Here is a 23,146-nt window from a genome sequence, read left to right on the forward strand (position 1 = left end):
AGGAAAACATATATGAGATCTCTCTGCACTATTTCTTACAACTGCACGTGAAGCTACATTAAGTTCAAAATAAAAATGAAAAGTTTAATTCAAAAACATGTGATCCAGAAACATTATGATACACAGAGGATTAAGACCACAGATACAATGTCCACGCAATAGTAATACCAGAAAAGGGATCAGAGGAAAATTGAAAGGAAAGAATAACAAAAATATTTCTGTTTCTAACTGAGGGATTCATTAAGGTGTGGTAGACACAAGAAGATCTGCTCCCAAATGCATGCTTGTAAATGCCAAAGATGAAAAAAAGATCCTAAAATCTTTCACAGGTACCTACAAAGTAACAAAAATTTGTCTGAATCCAGGCTTCTTATCAGAAATAATGGATGCCTAACAACTATAAAATAATGATTTCTAAGTACTGAAGGAAATTATTTTGAATCTATATTTATATATCTAGACAAAACTATTAACCGATGTGAAAAAATAAACACACTTTAGAGAATGCAAGTGTTCTGCAACTTTACCTCCCTCATACTCCTTCAGGTGGAAAACATATATATATATATATATATATATATATATATATATATATATATATATATATATATATATATATATATATGTAAACAAAACAAAAAAGAGAGAAAAGAATTCAAGGACTTGAGGAAAGGAAATCTAAGACACAACGAATATTACACAAGAATGAAATTTGAAAGCCTTCTAGAATGACAGCTCTAATACAGACCTAATAAACAAGAGGAAAAAGTCAAAACAGGAAATAAAGAGCTCCTAGAATACCTTCAAGAGGAAAGTGGATTCCTTATAGTATACAATATGATTGAAAAATTAGGTACTGATAGTATAACTTTTACTTTATTAATTTATGTACTAAAATTATATTGACTTTTTGCATGTTTTCACTAGATGACTAAACAATAAGTAAAACTTCTACTGGTTTTTAAAGCACTTGATAGATATTGACAAAATGGTGAAAGCTGGTGGACTCTGCATCCTAAAATTTGACATTGATTTCAGTCTTTAAGCCTATGCAACAAGACTCTACAGTGAAATCCTTTCAGTGTTTCAGCAGCTAGTGTTCTTTTTTGGGGAGTTTCTCAAGGTAGATAATCTCAAATTTTTTAAAAAGTCATATTCTCATTTTATGAAAATTAAATCCCCAATTCAGAGGATTTCTAACTTTCAAGGTAAAGCAACAAAAATATCACTATAGCTGTCTTACTGTAGTCTTAAGACGCTAGAAGATGATTTACTATTTTTCTCCTTTTAAAATTGGGATTTTAGGAGCACTGAACTGATTGAATCGCAGCTGTGTTACCTTTGTTATGGGGATATAGCTATAGTGACCCACGTATGTAGAAATTGCCAGCATCCCTACCTATGCAAAGCTAGTCGGGTACAGAGATTGCAATAAGTACACAGAATGGATTGTAGGAAAACTGCATTTATTTCTTTGTGCTTAAATGTTGGAATAAAACTTTCTTGAAACACTGTCTAATTATCACCTCTTCCTTTCAGAGAACATAAGCAAACATGCTATAAAGAGCTGATAGAAGAGTCATCATAGGTATTTTAGGGAATCAGCATTGTGAAAGAGAGGACGAGGTGTCCACCATTCCTGTTCTTCCTAGAATCACAGACTACATTTCTTCATCTCCTTTATAGTTATGGGAGTCGACTTGACTGAGTTTTCTAGCCAACAGAATTCAAATTCAAATAAACAATGTACACTGTTTTCAGGTTTGGCCGATAGACATGTATCATACGTGATCCTCCATGCTTTTTCACCTTATAAGGAAATGCAATGAAACTGACAAAAGTGATCCGGGAAACCACACATAGAAAATGGCAGGGCAACAAAGTGGAAGGAACATGGGTTACTGACTCACTAGGAGAAGCACCATACCTTGATCAAAGCACCCTATTTGATTTCACCGTGAGATGGTTGAGCAAATGCACACATTTTCGTTTGTTTGTTACAGCAGCTATCATTACCTTGTATAACTACCTCACACTTACCCACATCTTAAAATTCCAACTGACTGAGGCCTTTCAAAATGCAGTTGACCTCAAGCCATAGAAACACACTATTTTTAATTGTGCATCAAATAGAAGCCCAGGATTAATACAAGGAGGCATTCCTCTTATGAGTTTATTGCGACTTCTCCAATTGCTGATATGAAGAAAATTAAGCCCATTAAAAACAAATCCTCAGAATAGTTAAAATGAAGAATAAAGAGTATTTTAATTTCCAGATCAATCTTAAGAGAATATAACAAGAGTGCTACTCATGGATGGGGCAGAAGAATCACTCACCTCCAAGATTCTGGCAATATGGTACCAGAATTTTCAAACTTAAGAAAACAAAAATGACACCTTAATTTGAGATTTCAAAAGATTTTGATTTAGATGTCCAGGAGGGTACATTTATGAAGGTGAAATGACTAAACACTTGAAAGATAAGCATGTCAGTTTTATCAACATCTGTAGGAAAATCTGATAGCACTGGGGTCTTAAATTAATTTTTTCCAGTTTTATCAAGACATGATTGACAAAAATTGGATATATTTAAGGTATACAGCATAATATTTTGGTATACACATACATTGTAAAATAATTGCCACAATTAGGCTAACTAATATATCTATCACCTCACATAATTACCTTTTATTATGTGTGTGTGTGTGTGTGTGTGGTAAAAACAGTTGAGATCTACTCTCAGCAAATTTCAAGTATACAACACATTATTATTAACTATAGTCATCATTCTGTCCATTAGGTCTCCAGGATTTATTCATCTTATAACTGAAATGTTGTACCCTTTGACCAGCATCTCCCCATTTCTCCAACCTCCCGACCCCTGGTAACCACCATTCTCCTCCCTGTTACTATGAATTTGACTTTGTAGATCCCACGTGCAAGCAAGATCATGCAGTACTTGTATTTCAGTGCCTGGCTTACTTCACTTAGCATAATGTCCTCAAGGTTCACCCGTATTGTTGCAAACAGCAAGATTCCTTTGTTTTTTAAGGTTGTATCTAAACTAAATTTTTAAAGATAAATGAATGTTCACATTTTGCCATTTTGATTTGAAGAGAGTGAAAAAAATGAAGTTCTACTGGGAGAGAAGAATATATCAAGATGCATTTACATTGATAATAAAAAGAATAAGAGAGAACTTGCAGTTACTCATCTTTTTTGTTCTCCAGTTAAGGACTTGTCTTAACATAGCCAATAAAATGAAATGTAGAATAGCTCATATGGTTTGTTCAGTTTTTCATTATAGGTAGTTACTTTCTATCCATTTATCATTATCTCAATGACTCAAACAGAAAGATTATTTGCTTCCTTCCCTCTTGTTGCTTAAATTATTTGGCTATTAGAAGAAAAATGATAGCTAGTCTCCTTTTCAGTGGCTGAAAGTGTACAGGTATTAAATTTTATGGATAATTACTGATACGTCTTACTTTAATTCAGTAAGTGTATGTTAAGTAAGTCTAGAGCATTCATCTCTTTAATTTTTTTCCAAGGTTGACAGCTACTTCCTATAACTAGACATTTTAAATGGATTTAGCTGCTAATCAAAAAAAAACCCAGCAATTTTAATGCAAGAAAAAATAGTGAGATATATGCACATACACATGTATGTAGGTACATGTATGTTTTATGTGTATATATGTACATATATATGCAGAATTAACCTGGCCTGTTAGCAAAGTTTATATAATCCTTAGCCTGCTTGCTGAACTGAATATTATATATAGCTTTTACATGTCTATTGTCAGATTTTAAAAAGACTTCCAATGTCCTACTTCTGGGGACTAAACCTCTCAGCCAAGCCACATTCTCATACCATGAAATCAGGCAACTTTAGGGTTTTCACTCATTTTGTTTTAGGTTAAGAAACAACTGAAAGGAAGCACACTTAGTTCAGACAGCTATGCATGTGATGAACAAAATGTCACTTTTTTTTTTACACACTGCCCTTGTCACTGTTTCTCAACATGGTTCTGACTGTGCATACAAAATGTGGAAATAAATGCTCCCACCTCCAGGCTGTCTGAATAAATACAGTTCATGAGTCCGTGTGTTCATTTTCAAAAAGACAGGTATCGTTTCAGACCTCTACCATCAATGCACCATCATGCCGCCTTAAATTTACAAGGCAGCTTGCATGCAAGAGGTTTCTGCTATTGTCAGAAGCATTATAAGCCTGAAAACTACTGAAAACCATTGCAAAAAACACTGTTGCAAAGCAGAGTCCTTTTGTCTTATTATGAAAGCCTAATTTACTCAATATCTCACTGACTTCCTTTTTAATATTCTCCGATAACTGTCCTACACACACACACACACACACACATACACATGCACACACACATGTGCAATTTCAAAGCTAGCAGGAACTGTAGGTAAGATCGGGAAGACTGAATAAGCTAACGTTAGACTGAAGTTAATGGCGCTCCCCACCCGCTAGCCCTGGACAGGGATGTTCCAAGTCATTAGCATGGCCTCTGTTTTTGGCAAGATCCCCTAGGTAGGACTGGGCTTCCAAACAGTCAGAGCCAGAATTTGTAGTGGCAGCACTTTCTGCCTTCCACATGAATGACCAGAGCTCTCAGAGCTAGCAGATTGGTGGCTGCTAGTAACACTGGATCCTTGAGTCAAAAGAAAGGGCCAGCATTAAGTACTGTGAATTGATTACATATTCTTTATTCTTTCACAAGTCCTATTTATTAAGGGCTCTTACAATATCTGGCACTGATTTAGGTACTTTGTGATGGCCCTACATCTGAGTGTTAGGTAGCAATTCAAAGAGTTATTCAATTCTTTGTTACAGCCAAACCCCTTGTCAGCAAGCTAACTCCTGACTACGTTATGTACTTTTCAGCAGACGGAGTTTGAGGATTCCTGTGAAATTGTGAAAGCAACAGCACAGAGACTCGGCAGAACAGAGCTAAGGGGGAATAACAGGTAAATACATCCAAAGGGCAACAAACAACAAAGGTAGGGTCAGGATATGTTTTTAAAAATCACAAATAAGAGATTCTGATTCATAAGACAGTTTGAGTTTTTCACTACCAAAGAGTTTTAAGAATGGTAATATTTTATAAGAAAAATATTAAAATAGAGCAATAGCAACCAAAAAATATTAAAAGCATACTGCTCCATTATAAGTTCAGTCTAAGCCATTCTAGGTATTTCCAAACATTTCATGTTTTAATTGGCTTCCCAGACAGATATCTTAGAGTCAACCAGTCACATCCACTTAATCTTGTATTGATTTTCTAAGATGCTTCCTGTTACTATGACTACCCTAATCAATTAAATTCTTGTAAGGTGCAAGACAATTTTCTCTTTTTCTTTTCCTTCTGACTAAGAATGAATACTTTATTTCCACAAAATATATCTGATGTTGCCTCTTATCTATCAAGAAGCTGCATTGTGTTGGTAAAAAATCTTTTATGCCTTTCATTTAAAAAAATGTATGAAGATTCTGCAAAGAGAAAGTGTACAGAATTGCCTTGGATTGGTATAATGAGTGGCTTACCAATTTGTGGTTGTGAGGATAAAAGTTCTCTTTGGCTAGCAGAAAAGTGCCTTGCCCTTGTCCTTAATCACAGGGAACTGGGAGGTTGGTAGTCACTCAAAGAGACCACTCACTGGGAAGAAGAAAATTGTTCTGCCACTTGGTGTCCAAAAAAGTGCAAGGTCAGCCATTTGTGACTATTTTAGTACTGTACTATCCCAGCAAAGAAATTTCTCCTGTACTGAAATGTGAGGATTTTTGGCATGGGGGAGGAAAGTTACTTTAACCTGAGGCTACTCATTTTTTCTTAGGCACAGCCCTGGAAACAACAGAAACAAGGGGGCATGGGAGGCACAAACTATTGGATGTAAAATAAGCTCAAGGATGTATTGTACAACACGAGGAGTAGAGCCAATATTTTGTAATCACTGTAAATGGAAAGTAACCTTTAAAATTGTATAATTTTTTAAATTAACATAAAACCAGACACAATAAGATTCAGGAAAGACATTCATTCTTTGGAATCAGACACCCTGGACTCAAACCTTGAGGTCAGTTGAGAAAATTCAGGTAAGTGTCTTAAACTCCCTGAAGTTTCATTATCTGTCCTACAAACTGGGATCAATATAAGTACCTCCAGGGTAGTGTGGGTGTTCTCTATATCTAAGCCCTCTCCTTTGATCCAAGTCAATTCTTCTACCCAACAGATCTTTCCAAAGAAGAAGAGTGACCAGGTCGCTTTCCTGTCCCAAATGTCCCCATGTCTGGAGTACCCAGGTCAAACCACACAGCATGCCTTCCTCCAGCCCATAGGGCCAGGTCTCAGTCTGTCTTTCCCAGATCACCTCTGGTCATTCGTTTCCATTCATTTCTCACTCCAGCCATATCGAAACTGATTTATCACATACTTTCAATGCTTTATAGCTGCTTGTTCAAGTCACCTCCCCCAAAGTTTCCCTGCCCAAAATGCTCTTCCTGTCCTTATTCCCATAGCAAACTCTTGCTCCTCCCTCAAGGCCAAAGCTATCTCCACAATCACCACCTTTCCAACTGTGCCTGGAGTTTCTCCCAAAAGAAACAAAGATTAATTTTCACCAGGTGAAAAAAAATCTCATGTTTTGTTTGGCTTCCAACAAGAAAAAAGTATATTATTTGGCATCTAACATGAAAATATCTAGATGCTATTTAACGACAAAGTAAGTGATTTTTTAAACATGGAATCTGTGTATCTATAATCTGAGCACTAAAAGCAAAATATGATATTTTTCAGATTCCCAAAGTCAATCATCTTTAAGTCTTCACAGCCTAGGTAGTCACTGAATTGTGAGAAAACCAGCACACATCCAGAAAAATATGCCACTTGAAAAATGAGCTTACCCACATCAATTACTTTGATCATTAATATCACCTGCTAGGTGCAAGGTGTATTATTTCTAATGCAATACTTCAAAATTGGTATAAATGAATAGATTGACATCCAAACAAGTTAAGTAATTTGCCCAAATATTTGATATGTGGCAGGGCTGCCATCCAAACCCAGGTCTCTCTGCCTCTATAGCCCGTTTCCATCCTTCAACAGTGTCTCTCTATTTGCCTTCCAATGTGATCACAGGTGGATCTTACAACAATGGTCTCTGTGTTTTTATCCAAAGTATAAGGTGCTATCTCTAGCTGGGTCACTCAGAATACTTGAGGAAAAAGGGGATTGGTGTATGCAGGTAGAGAGGTTATACAGTCACCTCTGTATAAAGGAAGAGAGATGGGCCCTCTTCAAAACACAGTTACATCCCTTAATAATACACATCATTAAATTAAGTTTCCTCCCTTGCACTAGACCCACTGGTAGCTTTTCTTACTTTTGGTTTAATTCCCTAGGATATTTTTTGTTTGCCTAAATAAAAGTAACATATTATGGCAGAACGATAGAGTGATATAAATTATCACTGAGTTATTAAAAATATTCTCACCTCTTAATTTCCCTGACTGGGTTAATTGGAAGGGGCTTATTATTGTGGTTTCGGTGGTGGTCTTAGTGATGGCGATAGTTGTGTTTAACAATCTAAAATTGTGCATATGTGTCTTTACTTCAAACACTTTACAGTTTCACACTAATCTCAAAAAAAAGTTTATTCATGCTCTGCGTGAAACATATCAATACACAATAATATTTCTCACCTAGTAAGTGCAAAATAAAACAGTCTTAATTAGAAAAGTCAGAAAACGTTACTTCAGTATGAAAGTAAATATGAAATCACACATCACAATGGAACATTTTTAGCACATCTTATATTCCAATTCAGAATCACCATTGTTTATAGACACAGATATAGACATAGATATAGAGCATTTAAAAATTAATTTGAACTAGAGAAAAAATGAGTTTAAAAGTTAGTAACATGTCAAATTTATTCCCAGGAGGAGCTCCCTTCTTTTAAGTGGTTTCCCAATTGGCAACCAGGAGGAATCAACCCTGCTTACTCAGTCTGGGTCCTGGGAGCAAGGAAAGGGGATCAGGACAGTGATGGGGAATAGAGATAAGGCAGTTCAGCTGAGGTCCCTGCAGAGAGGGGGACTATTTCCCTCTCTAACACAAGCACAGAGGTTTAACGTGACTGTTGCTCCTGTTGGGCTGACCCTCAGCACTTAAAAAAGTCCAGATTGAAGCCATGGGTAATGGGGAAGTTCCCAAACATGTCCAAGTGGTCAGTTTTTTCCTCCATTGAGGACTTATCATATTACTATTAAATGACTCCATAAAGTGTGTAAATTAGCAAACAGCGAGATATTGAGTCTATCCTTGAGTTGTTTGTTTTCTTCAATTTTTTGGAAATAATATGAGTTCTCCAGTTCTTCATATGCTGAAGGCCTAGACTACGCCTCATGCCAGTTAAATTGGGATCACGATTATAAAAGGCTAGGTTACCATTCTGTGTTAAGTAATATGGTTGGTGGTGACCAATTTTCTCTATAAAATGAAGAACACTTTACACGCTCATGACAGGAGGGCAGAATTAGGACTGATTCTACATGATACACACATTTCCAAACACTGTGTTTCCCCATGCCCTCCCAACTTTTATTAACTGTCTCTATGGAGTTCAAAAGAAAGTGTAGTTCAAGATACGGTAGGAGCAAGGCTGACTCACCAAGAGCAAGTCAGGAAACCTGCATCAGGGAAAGCCTATCAGAGAAAAGGATCAGTGTGTCTTATTCACTCCAGAGGCAAAACCCAAACTGTGAATTCAATTTGGTTAAGATGTCCTGCTGCTTGGAGAAGTGACCTTTGTTTAGGGGGCCATCATCCTTCAATTTAGGTGCCTATAGACACAGTCAGAAATTACTGTGAAGCAGAGATCTAGATAATTTTGGTTGTTCTATTAAAAAAAAATCTAGCATCCTGAACTAATGAATGACAATGATAAAATTAGTTATTTTGTGATATTTTCAGTGATAAACGTTATAAAAACTAACTGCTGCAAACTTCTAAAAAGCATGTTGAACATACTGAGAATAAATACTGACTAACATCACTTAAGAATTAATATGCAAATCTTTTTAAGAATTTAAATTTCATTCCATAAATAGTATATATAAAGTAGCAGGAGACCTTAAAATTTAGACACCTTAAAGACACCTTAAAATTTAAAAAGAAATCGTTGATATTAGGTTTATAACATCTCAGTAAATAATAACTGATTTTCCATTTTAGAATTCCCAACCAGTTAAATGTCATTCATTGGAAGATGCACCATTCCTCTGTCAACTTCACATCATGGCCCTTCCACAATAAAAAAAAAAAAAAGAGAGAGAGAGCAAAAAAGAAAAACCCTAATTAAGTCTAAAGAAGTAATTCAAAACAGTGATTCCATATCTTAGATACCAAAAAACATATTGATTGATTGGCTTTCCAACAGTTGTTGGGCAACTAAGTGGAACAATGAAGCAAACATTTAGCTAATTAACAACTATACACAGAAAAGGAAAGAAAAACAAACAACCAAAAGCCTAGATAGCTAATAATGAAAATCCAGAAGATGTTGCTTGTTCTGATTGTCAAGCTAAAAATCCCAGACCATCACTGGCACTTATAGACATAGTGAGGGCTCAGCGCCAAGTATCACAATCTTCCATTCATTAAAAGACCCACATCGGGCTTCCCTGGTGGCGCAGTGGTTGAGAGTCCGCCTGCCGATGCAGGGGACATGGGTTCGTGCCCCGATCCGGAGGGTCCCACATGCTGCGGAGCGGCTGGACCCGTGAGCCATGGCCGCTGGGCCTGTGCGTCCGGAGCCTGTGCTCCGCAAGGGGAGAGGCCACAACCGTGAAGAGGCCCGCATAACGCAAAAAAAAAAAAAAAAAAAAAAAAGGCCCACATCTTCTAGCTTTTCTTCTATGATCCTTTGTCCAGTTAGTGTTTGTGCTTGAAAACTAGTTTTTTAAATGTGCTTTTACTATTCCTTAAGTAAGACCTTCTGTTGTTCTACCACAGATCAGCCAAACATGGGACACTGAGAAACTGGGTAATTTGTAAATCATTACCTGAAGGCCTTCGATAGCCAAGCGCAGCATGCTTGGTGTAAGTTTAGAGGCTTGCTTGAAGGTGAAGTTACTCCAGTCTATGATCAAAACAAATCCATTCACTTGAAGCTCAGGATCTTCAATCATGGCTTCTAAAGAAAGTAAGATGGCACGCAAAATATCCACCAGTGTGTACCTATCAGCAACAGAAAAGTGCTGCATTAAATCTGACAACCACTTTTGTAGAAGCTATAGAAAGTTGTGAAGCATGCTAAAAATTCCCTTTTAAAATACATCAGGAATCTTAAGGAAATGATTTTGTTTAAAAATCTTCTTTTAAGATGAAGTTTACTTTATTCGCTATACTCAGGGGACATATTAGAATTTAACATGCATTCTACCAAAACAAATTCCAATGCTTTTGAAAATACTACAATTTGTTTCATATTTTAAAACCTTTTCCTTTCTTTCTAGGCCTTCCCATGAGTTTATAAAATCTCATTTCAACAACCCTAAAAACTAGGCATGGTACTTTTAAATGGCTCAAGAATGCTCTCAGTAGTACTGACATTTCATATCTTCACATGTGGAAAATTTGAGAATGAGATTTGAAGGAGTTTCATCAATAAACAACATTATATGTAAACAGTTATGATTGAAAGTGTCAACAGATTTTAATTGTACTGAGTTTATATCATAAAGATAAAAGAAAGGAAAAGAAAAAAGGAAAGGTGGGATGGACAGAAAGAAAGAGAAATCAATGAAAATAAAAGGGAAAATGTACCTGCCTGTTATTACATAGACCATCCAAATTTAAGGGTCAAGACTTTATCTTTTTCTACCTTGCAACTTAGCACAGTGCCTGGCACACTGTAAAAACCCCATAAATGCTCTTTACTTTCTTCTAAAATGGAACTAGACTAGAGTGCAAAGACGCTAATTGTACATTAAGACACTGCCTCAACGAAGGCAGCAGAAGTAAGAAGAAAAGAAGCCACATTTGAGAAGTGTTTTAGAGGTAAACTTTTTAAAATTTAGTACTTAATTAAATGTGAGGGCTAAGATTGAGGGAAGAGTATAAGATGACGCACAGATTCTAGCTTCATTCTGATTAGATGGTAAAAATCTTTCATCAAAATAAATAGTGCAAAAAGAGGATACAGTTGAGGATGGCTGGAAATGTGGAATTTGGAATAGTACCTGTTGTACTTGAGAAATATGTAGTATACCCAGAAAGATATATCAAGTAAACATCTGAAAAAGTAAATTCCAAACTCAGGAGAGAGCTCAAGATTGAAAATTCCAGAATCAAAAGCATACCAATCCTACGTTCAAGGAAGTGAAGGAGGTAATGCAATCTGAGCTGAGAAGAAAATGAGATAATTACTCTAAGAGGGAATCCCAGCATTATAAGAGGGATTAGTAAATTTATGGAAGATGTTAACAATTTTCCATTTTTAGCAGCCTGCATTTCAAGTTTACTTTTCTGCTCAGACATTCAGGTGGAGGTATCTGGGAAAAGCGAGAGAAAGAAATCCTGACCTCAGGGAAGAGGTGGTGTGCGGAGAGGGGTGGATTAGGAGTGGAAATCATTGGGATTCAGTGGAAGCGATGGGTTCACCAGGAAGATGCATGAGACAGTGAGCACATGTGAGGGAGTAGTTCTATTTTGACTTCTAAAAGCATTTGGAGGCGAATGGAGAAAGTGTAGTAGTTCAGAAAGGAAGGAATAATTAACAGTGAAACCTCAGGCAATTTCTCACTTTCTCTGGGCCTCATTTCCTCATCTGTAAAATCAGTAGTTTGGAATAGAATCTCTTTAGGGTCCCAGCATTAATCAAGCAAAGGGCGTGGTGTCAGAAGACTTCAAGAAGGAATCTCTTCCTGTCCCTCATTAGCTGTGTGGCCCTGGACATGTCAATGATTTATCATTCTGAGGCTTAGTTCCCTTAAATGAGAGTATCTATGATTATCTCACTGCATCTCACTGGCAGTGGCAAGGTGGGAGGAGGGGGTATGGGAAGGGAAGTCAAAGACATGATTCAAGTGAAAGCATTTGCACAATGCTAGGTATATAGCATGTGTTCAGTAAATGTTGGTTGGAATACACACATAGCACACTTTTTACTGTATTGGTAACCACAGACATTGTGCACTAGGCAGGGTATAATCAGAACTGAAGAATATTTGCTTGTAAATTTTACTTAAAAATTAATGATAATCTTTAGATAGCTTATTACTACTGTGAAAGGCAAGGATCAAGAGATTATTTTTAAATCTCTGGAAAGTATACAGGGTATTTATAGGCCTAAGGCTATGGCATCCCAAAATACTACATAAGCACATGAGATAAAATTTTTTGTAGAGCTCTGTTACTTGTCTTTAAATCTGTGAAATATGAATGACTGAATACCTTTATCTGTCACTTCATGGCTGGCTCATCTCCTTTTTAAATATAATGGCTTAACACGGTATTGTGACCAAAAGCCTATAAGCCTACACAGACGGGAAAGTTGGAGCAGGAAGGCTATAGTTCTGGTTAAAATGTAGAACTACCCCCTCTAAAAAAGTATTCACTTTAATTTCTGAAGTTCATAATAATATCACAGTTAAGAAAATTAAAAATTAGAACAATCCAATTTAGAACTTCCCCCCATTATGATCATTCTTACATTTCCTATAATGACAAATAGCATTAATACCAAACAGCCTTAAGTAAAAGTGGAATCTGAAATCAGCTTTGGAAGAATGATGCACTGTATGCATGAAGAATAAGCCATGGCACCAGTAGGGCTGAAAACAAGAGGCAATTTGTTTTGAGCAACACATTTTAAGTTTGGTTTTTCCAAAACTGTGTCAAATCAAGAGAGAAACTTATATACATATTATTATTCCAAAGGAAAGAAAATAAGGCAAATCCCAGGATCATCAATAGAGAAAAGCAGGTTTGCAAAGTTTTCAAGAGTAAATCTAACAATGGTGTTTTAATTTAATATCTTCTTCCAAAAAGAGAATTAAGTGATTTTTATATAAATTATACTAGTGTATATGTTTAATAAAAGAAACATAAAAACATCTTAGCTAACTGATTTCAAAGGGCAGGTCAAAACCACTCTTGAGGGCTTCCGTGGTGGTGCAGTGGTTGAGAGTCTGCCTGCCGGTGTGGGGGACACGGGTTCGAGCCCTGGTCTGGGAGGATCCCACGTGCCGCGGAGCAGCTGGGACCGTGCGCCACAAATACTAAGCCTGCGCTCTGGAGCCCACAAGCCAGAACTGCTGAAGCCCGTGCGCCTGGAGCCTGTGCTCCACAACGGGAGAAGCCACCGCAAACGAGAAGCCCGCTGACTGCAGTGAAGAGTGGCCCCCGCTCGCCATGGCTAGAGAAAGCCCGCATGCAGCAGTGAAGACCCAACTCAGCCAAAAAAAAAAAAAAAAACACTCTTGACACTCCAATCCTCTGTTGTCCAACATGTCACATTACTACCATTAGCAGCTCAGCAGGTTATTCCTAAGCAGAACATTATTACATGAGATCTTGCCAAAGTCCGCAAAGTATCTTCCAAAGAAATGGAGCATTTTATGAATTTTCTGTCTTCAGGAATCCTACTTTCATTATTCTCTTTGAAACTATTTTTGAACTGTTGTATTTTACAAATTAGACGTCACTACAATAAGTATTTCACAAGCTCATGTTTGGGGTTTACACCCCAATTATAGTAGCTCTACCATTGCTATTCTTCCCTTCTATGTTGAAAGAAAGCCATAAACAATAAACTAGCCCATTAATGGGGCTCTTGGCTCCTGACTGTGCTTCCCAAAGCAGCATTAGGTGAAGCCTGAACCTGAAATCAGCTTGGAGAGGATGAAATAATGACACCAGTACAACTGGGACTATGTAGACCACTGCTCTTGAAAGAAGTCAAAGCTGCTATAATATGTAAAAAAAATTAAAAAATAAAAAATTCTATTTAGTACCAGTGTGATCAAGAGCAGGGAAGCTTCTTCTCCTGCCTCTGGCCTTACAAGGTTTTGGGGAGCTACCTAACCTATGCTTCTCTCCTGGGGTTCACAACGTCTCATCCCCTACTACAGCTTACAATCAGCGCAAAGAGCAACTTAAATCACAAACAGACCATTTCCTTCCTACTCTCCAGCCCTTTCTTTTAGCCTGACAAGGAAAAACTGGCATCTTGGCATCACACTGAGCAGCACAAGAGCAAGCAGTTTCCCCTCTGTCACTAAATCAATCAGCTATTATTAAATTCTTCATTAAGGCTGCCCCCAACCCTCAGTTTTCATTATGCCACATTTTCTAATGTCTGAAGCACTTTGTGTTAGAAAGGTGCTAGGGGAAGAGACAAAGGAGAAGAATTACTTTTATTAATGCCTCGGAGTATCATTAGTGCTAAAGTCAATGAATTCACCAAGGTATTTTATATTACTGAGTGGTAATAATGATATCTCTATATGTGTAATCGTTTAAGATTTCCAAAGCAATTTCAAATGTATTATCTTAATCTCAAAATAAGCCCAAAGTCTCTGTGCCTGGCTTAGTTCCTATTATTCTGGAGATGAGGACACAGATGAGGTCTCAGAGAATTTAGACAGTTTGTCCAAAATCACTATGGGAGTAAAACTGGAAGCCTAGATGAGAAGCTGGGTCTTTCTGACACCCCAGTGCTCTCCACTCCTTATGGTGCCTAGACCTAGAACCGAGTTTGATGAATAGCTGTTCTGCTTTCTCATGTCTCAGTGGCATACTCTGTGTCAGAAGATGGATCAGAAAGTCGATACCAACATGGCGCCAGGCCAGGTACCAGGGTAGCTCCAACCTGGTCCCAGCAAGGGGCTTTGGCGGAAGAAAAGTAACAAGACGTTTGTAAAAGTCAGGATGGGAACAGGCTAAGTCTACAAACCTTGGAGGAAATATGAAATCCAAAATAATTAAGTGTCTGGTTTGTATCACTAGGCACAGATTCGTGGTCTCAACCTTGCTTTAATTTTACTGCTGTGGAAATGTAGGTGAATAAGAGCAAAACAATCCTTGTAAATGAAACATCTAGAGGAAAAATGTCATTCTTTGAAAAAAAAAAGGTTAAAAAATGTGCACAGGCTGCCGCCAAAATAAAATGAAATGAAATAAAACAAAATTGTACTGGAAAAATACAAACATTGAAAAGGCAACTCTTCCTCAGGGCAGAATAAGTGTTTTCTCAGCTGTTTAATACAGTCTTTGCCTTCAGAATATTTATTCTACCAACTTAAATTTCTGTGCTTAATGGTCTACATTCTGATGTTTAATCAAGATTTTCTAAAACATAGATGAATTTTTAATTATCAGAGTTTGCTTTTTTTTTTTAAGTGTTTTTTGTTTTTTGTTTTTTGTTTTTGCGGTACGCAGGCCTCTCACCGTTGTGGCCTCCCCCGTTGCGGAGCACAGGCTCCGGATGTGCAGGCCCAGCGGCCATGGCTCACGGGCCCAGCCGCTCCGTGGCACGTGGGATCTTCCCAGACTGGGGCACGAACCCGTGTCCCCTGCATCGGCAGGCAGACTCCCAACCACTGTGCCACCAGGGAAGCCCCAGAGTTTGCTTTTTTAATAATTATATTTAATTGTCTTTCCCAGATTTATGCTGGTTAACTATCTGTACACAAAAAACAAGTTTGACCAATTCACTTACTAGCTGTGCGGTTATGGGTGGAATAACTGCTCTGTGCCTCAGTTTCCGCATCTGCAAAATGTGGATATTAACAGAACCTACCTTGTATGTATGTGATAAAGATTTAATAAATTAATGTTTATAAAGTGCTTAGAACAGTGCCTGACACATAGCATATGCTATAAAAGTGTTTTAACATGAATGAATGAATTAAATAATTAATTAAAATGAAAAAATAAAAGGTTGAATTACATTACCCGAGCAGGTGAATTTCTTTCTATACAACACTGAGCAGCCTGCTGCCCCTGCCCTGAACTTCCAGCACAGACAAGCAGTACCCTCATTTAGCACTTAATGACCTCTCTGGAGTTATTTTGCTTTTAGTGTATTTTCTTCCCAGAGAGGCTGTATGTTCCTTGATGGTACAAAGAATGTGTCATGTGTCATTTTTTGCACCTAGCACCTATTAAATGTCCATGTATGTAGCAAACGCTGGAAAAAAGTATACTTTTTAAAACATTGATTTGAATCAAGTACTATTCTATTCACTCATTTTACTCAATGTTGTAAGGACTCAACCAACGTACGGGGACATCTTTTCCCTTGTGTCAATAGTGCCACTTACTATGTTAATGAAATATATGTACCTGCCTTCAATGATGTAAAAGAATTCAATCTTTTTCCCAGAATGGAGGAAATATAGTAATTTACTAAGGATAATTTAATAATTTACTAATTGTTGGCTCGTGTTTTAAAATATCTTTACACATTTTTTGAGACATCCTTTCAGAGCACTTTAGTAACATCAAATCTGTTGCTTCTTTTCAACTTTGTTTACAGTTGCATGTTTGAAACATGAAAATAGCCTGGTTTGGGCCAGACCCAATCAACATCCTGCTGAAGTTTGGAACTCTTGGTCATTGCTGTTATTTCAGGATTATTTCACTAATTACTGCATAATTACCCTAGTTTTCAGAGACTGTCCTATTTTTTTTAAGAGATTTGTCCCAATATTTCGCTAACATTTCTCAGGACAATTTTTTTTCCTCTCCCATTTTCCATGGTATGAACCAAGGGCATATTTTAAAGTAAGCTGCAGTTCCCAGAGTATTTGTTTAAAGAGCAGCCCTACAAGGAAGCAATACAGAAGCCCTGCTGGGACAGAAACCCCATGGAACCCACACCTGCATTCCTAGTATTGACCTAATCTCAAAATCAGCCGTAATACACCATAGGATTTCGAAGGTAAGGATTCCTGACCCTGCCAGGATATATGACACCAAGAAACAAAAAGTTGAGAAATATTTAAATATTTTAATAAACAGAGCCAAGAAGACTTGAAAAATCAGTCCAAAAAAATTAATCTTCTTTTTTGGCTTGTTTTTTGTTTTTAAAATTATCAAGTAAGAGTGTTTCTCCCTAATTAACTAGTTAATTGCCCTTGTCTGTTTTAATCTATGTCTAATCATTTTATTTTATTTTATATTTTATTTTATTTTATTTTAGTGCACTTCCACAGAAGAGTAAAGCTTTGTGGCTGAGAATAAAGCAAATATGTATAATCTACGGCTATTTTAAAAAAATTTTAAACTATCATCATAACCTTCTTTCATTTGAAGATTTGCCACACTATTTTAATAAATGAGAGCATAGTCATAATTAAAACTGAAGCTTCAAATAGCTGGCCATTTGTATAATATTTTCCTTTGTATGAAAAAGCCACACAATAGGAACGAACAAACTGACAACAGTACATTTTTAAGGCAAATTCCAGGATAAGTTAGAGGATCAAAGCATTGTCTCACCAATCAGTCTTTGAGCCCTTTCAGAGTTTCAGTACTATAAGTGATAATCAATGTCCATTATGACAAGCCAAACATGGTACAAGATGGTCAGTACTTTCTGAATTGCCACTATATTAGAATCATTTTAACGTCGCTGTATTTAATTGTTTTCTAATGGCTGTTAACCAGATTCCAGATAAATTGTTTGTTTACAATTGGTTGTTTGTGGTACTAAGTATAGAGAAGACATTTATAAGTCTAAGAAGGTAAAATATTACTTACAGGATAACTGACAAATTACAGGCCACATATCAGAATATATGTCATCATTATGTTTCAGGTAACACAGTTTACCCATGAATATTCCCAATAATTACATGCCAGTGAACTTCGACTTCTCAGATACCTGCTCTCACGCCCTGGGGTCTATCTAGACCACAATCTATTTTCGTTCCAAACTTCCTTTTCTTAAGGTAGTATAATCTATTCTAGCTTCTTGGTAGATTATCATCACACTCTGTTGATGAAATCAGGTGGACAATTTGAAGGTATCTGCTGAGTCCTAAGCAGGGCACTGTCACTCAGGAAAGCAAGACAGCATGTAATATACGGAGGACTACTGCATCACAGTGCTGCAGGGTAACAATCCGTTTGTTTTTAATTTTGTGGAATTTACTTTTGTTTTCAGAAATTATGTTAGACGATTTGAAAAAAAAAAAAGATAAAATTGTGTGAATCTTTGCCAAGGATAGCCTGCTCAATAAACGTAACAAATCATCTGAAACCTGTTCTATGTTTTTTTAAAAAAGAACCACAGACCACACTGAAAGTCATTTTGACATTTCAGTATTTCAAATATTTTTTTAGCTGTATTAGAAGGTGGGTACACTGTAAATATTATACCTCAGTCTCCTGAAGATTCCATATTTCTTGTAAAGGCTTTGGAAATGGTCCAGTTATTTGCAATAACCTGAAACTGACCTGTACCATATTGCAATAGGAAGAGACACTATTTTATTTATAGTCACCATCTCACACACATTTACTGTTTCCAGTCTCCTGAGAACTACAGAAAACTGTCCTAAAAATTCAATATAGGAGAAAGTATATATCAGATAACTTCCTGCTTAGAATTGTTTTTTAAAATAATGCATAATTCAATTCAACTCAACAAACATTTACTGAACATTAACTCTAGTTCAGGTGCTGTTATAATAACATGAGGCTTAGTCTTTTTTTGTTATACAAAACTCTTTACAAAGTTTTTCAAAATTCACAAAAAAACTTGATTATTCCCTTTGGGAAGTTGGAAATAACCTGTTATCCAAATAAAGGGGGACATTTTCTTCTACCTCATTTCTGGAATTTCCCTGTGCAATCCTGGACAATTCCCACCTATTCTTTCTTTAAAACAATGCTATTTTGTCTCTTTTTTGTGTGTGTGTGTGGTACGCGGACCTCTCACTGTTGTGGCCTCTCCCATTGCGGAGCACAGGCTCCGGCCACGCGCAGGCTCAGCGGCCATGACTCACAAGCCCAGCCACTCCACGGCATGTGGGATCTTCCCGGACCGGGGCACGAACCCGTGTCCCCTGCATCGGCAGGCAGACTCTCAACCACTGCGCCACCAGGGAAGCCCTATTTTATCTCTTTTAATAGTGTTATTATTATTATTTTTAGTTGTTGAAATCCAGGTAATTCACTGAACAACTCTAGAAGGTGGTTAGAATTATGTTCAGATGTGCAGTCTTCTCCAGGGACCCAGGTTGTTTGGACTGGTGGGATCAGAGCAGGAAGGTGAGAGCACCTCACTCACAGAACAGGGGACGGATGAGAAGCAAGAGAATTTGGCACGTGACATATCCAGCTAAAAGAGCAATCGTAAGGTAAACACCTAGGGAATGTGGCAGAGACTTCTGTAGGAGTCAAGTCAGATAAGCCTTGAAAATGTATAGTGGAGGAAGGAAGGGGATTCAGGCCAAAGGCAGGAGAAGAGCTGGTGACACTCCGGGCCCTATCAGACAGGCAGTGGTCCTGCTGGTTTCAGAACAGGGCAGAGACAGTTCTTAGGCACATCTCCCAATGATAAAGGTTTACAGAGGATGCCAAGAGGGTGGACCTGCTTATCCACTAGTCCTTGTATATGTACATGTAGATATGGGATAGGGGGGCGCAGGCAGGGAAAAGGAGGGAGGGACTTTTAAAATATATATATAGAAGGAGGAAACTCAACTGAATTTTACATAAGCTCCAAATAACTTGTATACCTTTTGATCTTGAAGTACTAAAACTTCTTGATCATACCTGTTCATTTCTAACCACAGAAATTGAATTCACAATTATTAGTCTATAGGCCCTGTAAGGTATTTTTACAGGACATGGCTTTTCATTTTTATTTTATTTATTTATTTATTTTTTTGCAGTGCGCGGACCTCTCACTGTTGTGGCCTCTCCCGCTGTGGAGCACAGGCTCCAGACGCGCAGGCTCAGCGGCCATGGCTCATGGGCCCAGCCGCTCCGCGGCATGTGGGATCCTCCCAGACCGGGGCACGAACCCGTGTCCCCTGCATTGGCAGGCGGACTCTCAACCACTGCACCACCAGGGAAGCCCGGCTTTTCATTTTTAATGTCACATGTACAAAGTTTTAATATTTAAGATTTTGTGTAGATTTAAAGAAATCAATTAATATCAATTAAGTCCCCTCCCACTGTAGATTTCCAGGGAGATATAGTTTGATTACTAGTAACTTATCCTTTACATGAAAACATGAGATAGACAACTAAAACATAGTTTCTTTAGTAAGTCCAAAATAATCACCTTTCCACATACATGAGAACTACAAGTGGCTTTCATCTTAATTAGGTTTATAAATCAATGTCAATATTAGCTCACTTATAGAAATAAATGAAAATAGGTTTGATGTATGTTCATGTCTCCCTAAGGGCAATCTGCTTCCCTAATGATATCTTTAACAGACTTTGAGACATATTTAAATATACAATTTCCACAGCTCCCATTTCATGGCAACTCAATAAACTAAGTTCCAGTCTAACTCATGAAATACTAGGTTCTTTCTTGAATAAAATTTTTCTACTTTGATATACACAATAATTGGTTTGCATAACCCTACAATATACTTCTTAGATGAAATAAAAACTTTTTAAAGAGAAATTGTGGTCAAAGAATGGCATTTCACGAGCCTTTAAACTTTGCTACCTGATAAAGAGTAGAGTAAAATCTCTATAATTAACCAAAGTAAGAGACAGAAAGAGAACTCCATTCCCCTTAATGGCTACTCTCTGAGTTTCTTAGCTTTATGATTCTTCAGGTAGTAGTTTATCTTTATATTTACCTAAAAAAACAATTGGAGTAGTTCTCAACGTAGAATTACAGGGAAAAGGAGACCAACTGAAGGGTTAAACGCCTGTTAAAAATATTAATTTGCTTTCTAAAATCCCAAGACTCTGAGAAGCCTATCTAGAGACCTATAAGATCCATAAGATTTCTCAGTAACTGTAAAAGTCTTTTAAAGTTGCTCCAGAGATGGTTTAAACCAACCAGATGCATCAAAATCACCATTCACCGCACTAAAAATACGATGTTTTAACAACAAGCTTCTTATGATTCATAATTCTGGTAACGCTTTTAAGTTCCATGACATTTATTTAACTTCAAACTTAATTGAAACTACCTTACACAAAGGTCTTTTATAATTTCTTATATCTTTCAATCTGAGAAAATAATTCCTCCAACTGAGGAAGGAGAAGAGTCATTGTCTGGTGTTTTTCTATTGTAATGTAGATGAAGTAAGAATATTAGTTCTCCTCCATTAAAAAGCCAGAGAGCTCAAAAAGTCTACCAACTGACAGATCTGAACATTTTTCACTTCCTTCCAAATGATGAAAAATCACATCAGACAGGAAACACATTCTTTAGATTAGTGACAGGTGTAGAACAAGCACACAAGTCAGACTTTATTTTCAGGGTCGGCAGCTTGCTCAGCAACAGAGGGGACAACTCTTCCTTTTTATTGAAGTGACACACATCATATTATTCCTTCATCTACACATCACCAAGCAGAAAAGTTTCCAAGCAATAAACCTACTTGATCTTGGTTGAATGCCAGGGTAGTCTTAAAAAAAATAAAACTGCAGTACTAAAGAGAGAGATGAGGAGGAAGAGGTGGAGGACGATGATGGTGATGAATCCAGTTTAAGAATTTCTTTAGGAAAAAAAAAAGAATTTCTTTAGGAGGAAGGAGGGAAAGTTGTCTCCATTCTCATACTCATTTCTCCACAGAACAGTAAACTTATTTAGGAGTTGAAAAAATTAGCAGCTTTATTTAGAAGCTGAATGATTTAGATCATACAGCACAATAATATGGTTCATGAAGCACCTAACGCTGCAGTAGAAAACGGGTGCTAGTGAAGTAAGAGTTTCAAAGGTAAAGATAAGAGTCCCACCCACCCCCAGGGTGCCCACCAAAAACGCATTTCTTAGTTCCAGTTTCTCTTCCCACCCACATCCCCACCCCCCACCCCGAGCCAAATAAACAGTAACGTCAAAGCTGTAAAACTATGACACTACTCAAGATAAATTCTGGAAAATGGGAGAGTAAAATAAGCCCTAGTACCAGTTCGGATTTAGGACTTACCTGCTCTGATCCCAGTTAGCAGCGAAAAGGACTAGAATCTTCCTGCCATAGTGGTCCAGATTGGCTAGGCCCCCAGGGAAGCCATCCTTCAGTGCCTGCTTGATGCCCGGATCAGTGGCCTTGAAGCTTTTGAACATGTCCAGGTTCTGCTGCCGGTACTCAAAGTACTGGGCCAGGAGGCGGAAAGCCTCGAAGTGATGAAACTTCCTGGCCCGCAAGAAGCGTAAGATGAAGGCATCATCTGTGCGGAGAAAGCCAATGTCCGGCCTGGTGATGACCATATCCCTCACCTCCTGGATGTCCTGGTGCAGTGTGTCTGGGTTCTCATTGAGCTCCAGGCGGGCTTTCTCCAGGGTCTCAGGAGAGAGACCAGCCTGTAAATGAGTCATTGTTCTGCTTGTTCCTGAGCCCTGACTTTCTCTTGCTGGCTGTCCCACCGCACTGCTGGCCCTGGTCACTACCACACGCTGGCCTCCAGACCTCGCTGCTGCCTGCTTCCTCTTCTTTACAGGAAACGATTTGTCTTGGTGTCCAGTCAAGCACCCTGTTGCTCCTGCTTCCCCACAGCTTTTCTATGAAGGATATAAACTTCTTTGCCCACCCCGTAAAAACAACGTCCCACTTTAGTTCCCTTGTCCCTTTCCTTCAAAGAGATGCGGACCTCTGGCAGGCCAGCACTCCTCTTCTTGTCCTTTTTCTCTGCTAACAAAACACCCCTAACTGCACCCCGCACGGGTGGTGCTGATCTTGGTGTTGTCCTGTTCTCTTCCGAGATGTAACAGAAACAGCCCCCATGCACATCTCAGTCCCAGCACTGTGATGCTTCTGCGGTCCCTACTGAAGGATGCTCCTGCCAGGGATAACGATGGAAATTCTGATTAATAATAAGGCGGCTCTTCAGTTCGGAGCTCAGGGCGGGGGAGAGAGCGTCTTTGCCAGAAGGAAAAAGAGAGAAAGAGAAACGGGGGGGGGGGGGAG

General features: G+C 37.9%; 1 protein-coding gene across 1 annotated transcript in view; it reads right to left on the minus strand.

The window, feature by feature from the left end:
- CLVS2 (clavesin 2) overlaps positions 1–22,557 on the minus strand; it is a 65,668-nt gene extending 43,111 nt beyond the window's left edge. The window contains exons 1-2 of the mRNA XM_060115273.1: positions 22,169–22,557; positions 10,091–10,265 (exon numbers count right to left, since the gene is read on the minus strand). Of these exons, the coding sequence (XP_059971256.1) occupies positions 10,091–10,265; positions 22,169–22,557 (564 nt within the window). The remainder of the gene's footprint in view (positions 1–10,090; positions 10,266–22,168) is intronic.
- Positions 22,558–23,146: the final 589 nt, after the last annotated feature.

This window comes from Mesoplodon densirostris, chromosome 12, assembly GCF_025265405.1.
Source record: "Mesoplodon densirostris isolate mMesDen1 chromosome 12, mMesDen1 primary haplotype, whole genome shotgun sequence".
Lineage (NCBI taxonomy): Eukaryota > Metazoa > Chordata > Mammalia > Artiodactyla > Ziphiidae > Mesoplodon > Mesoplodon densirostris.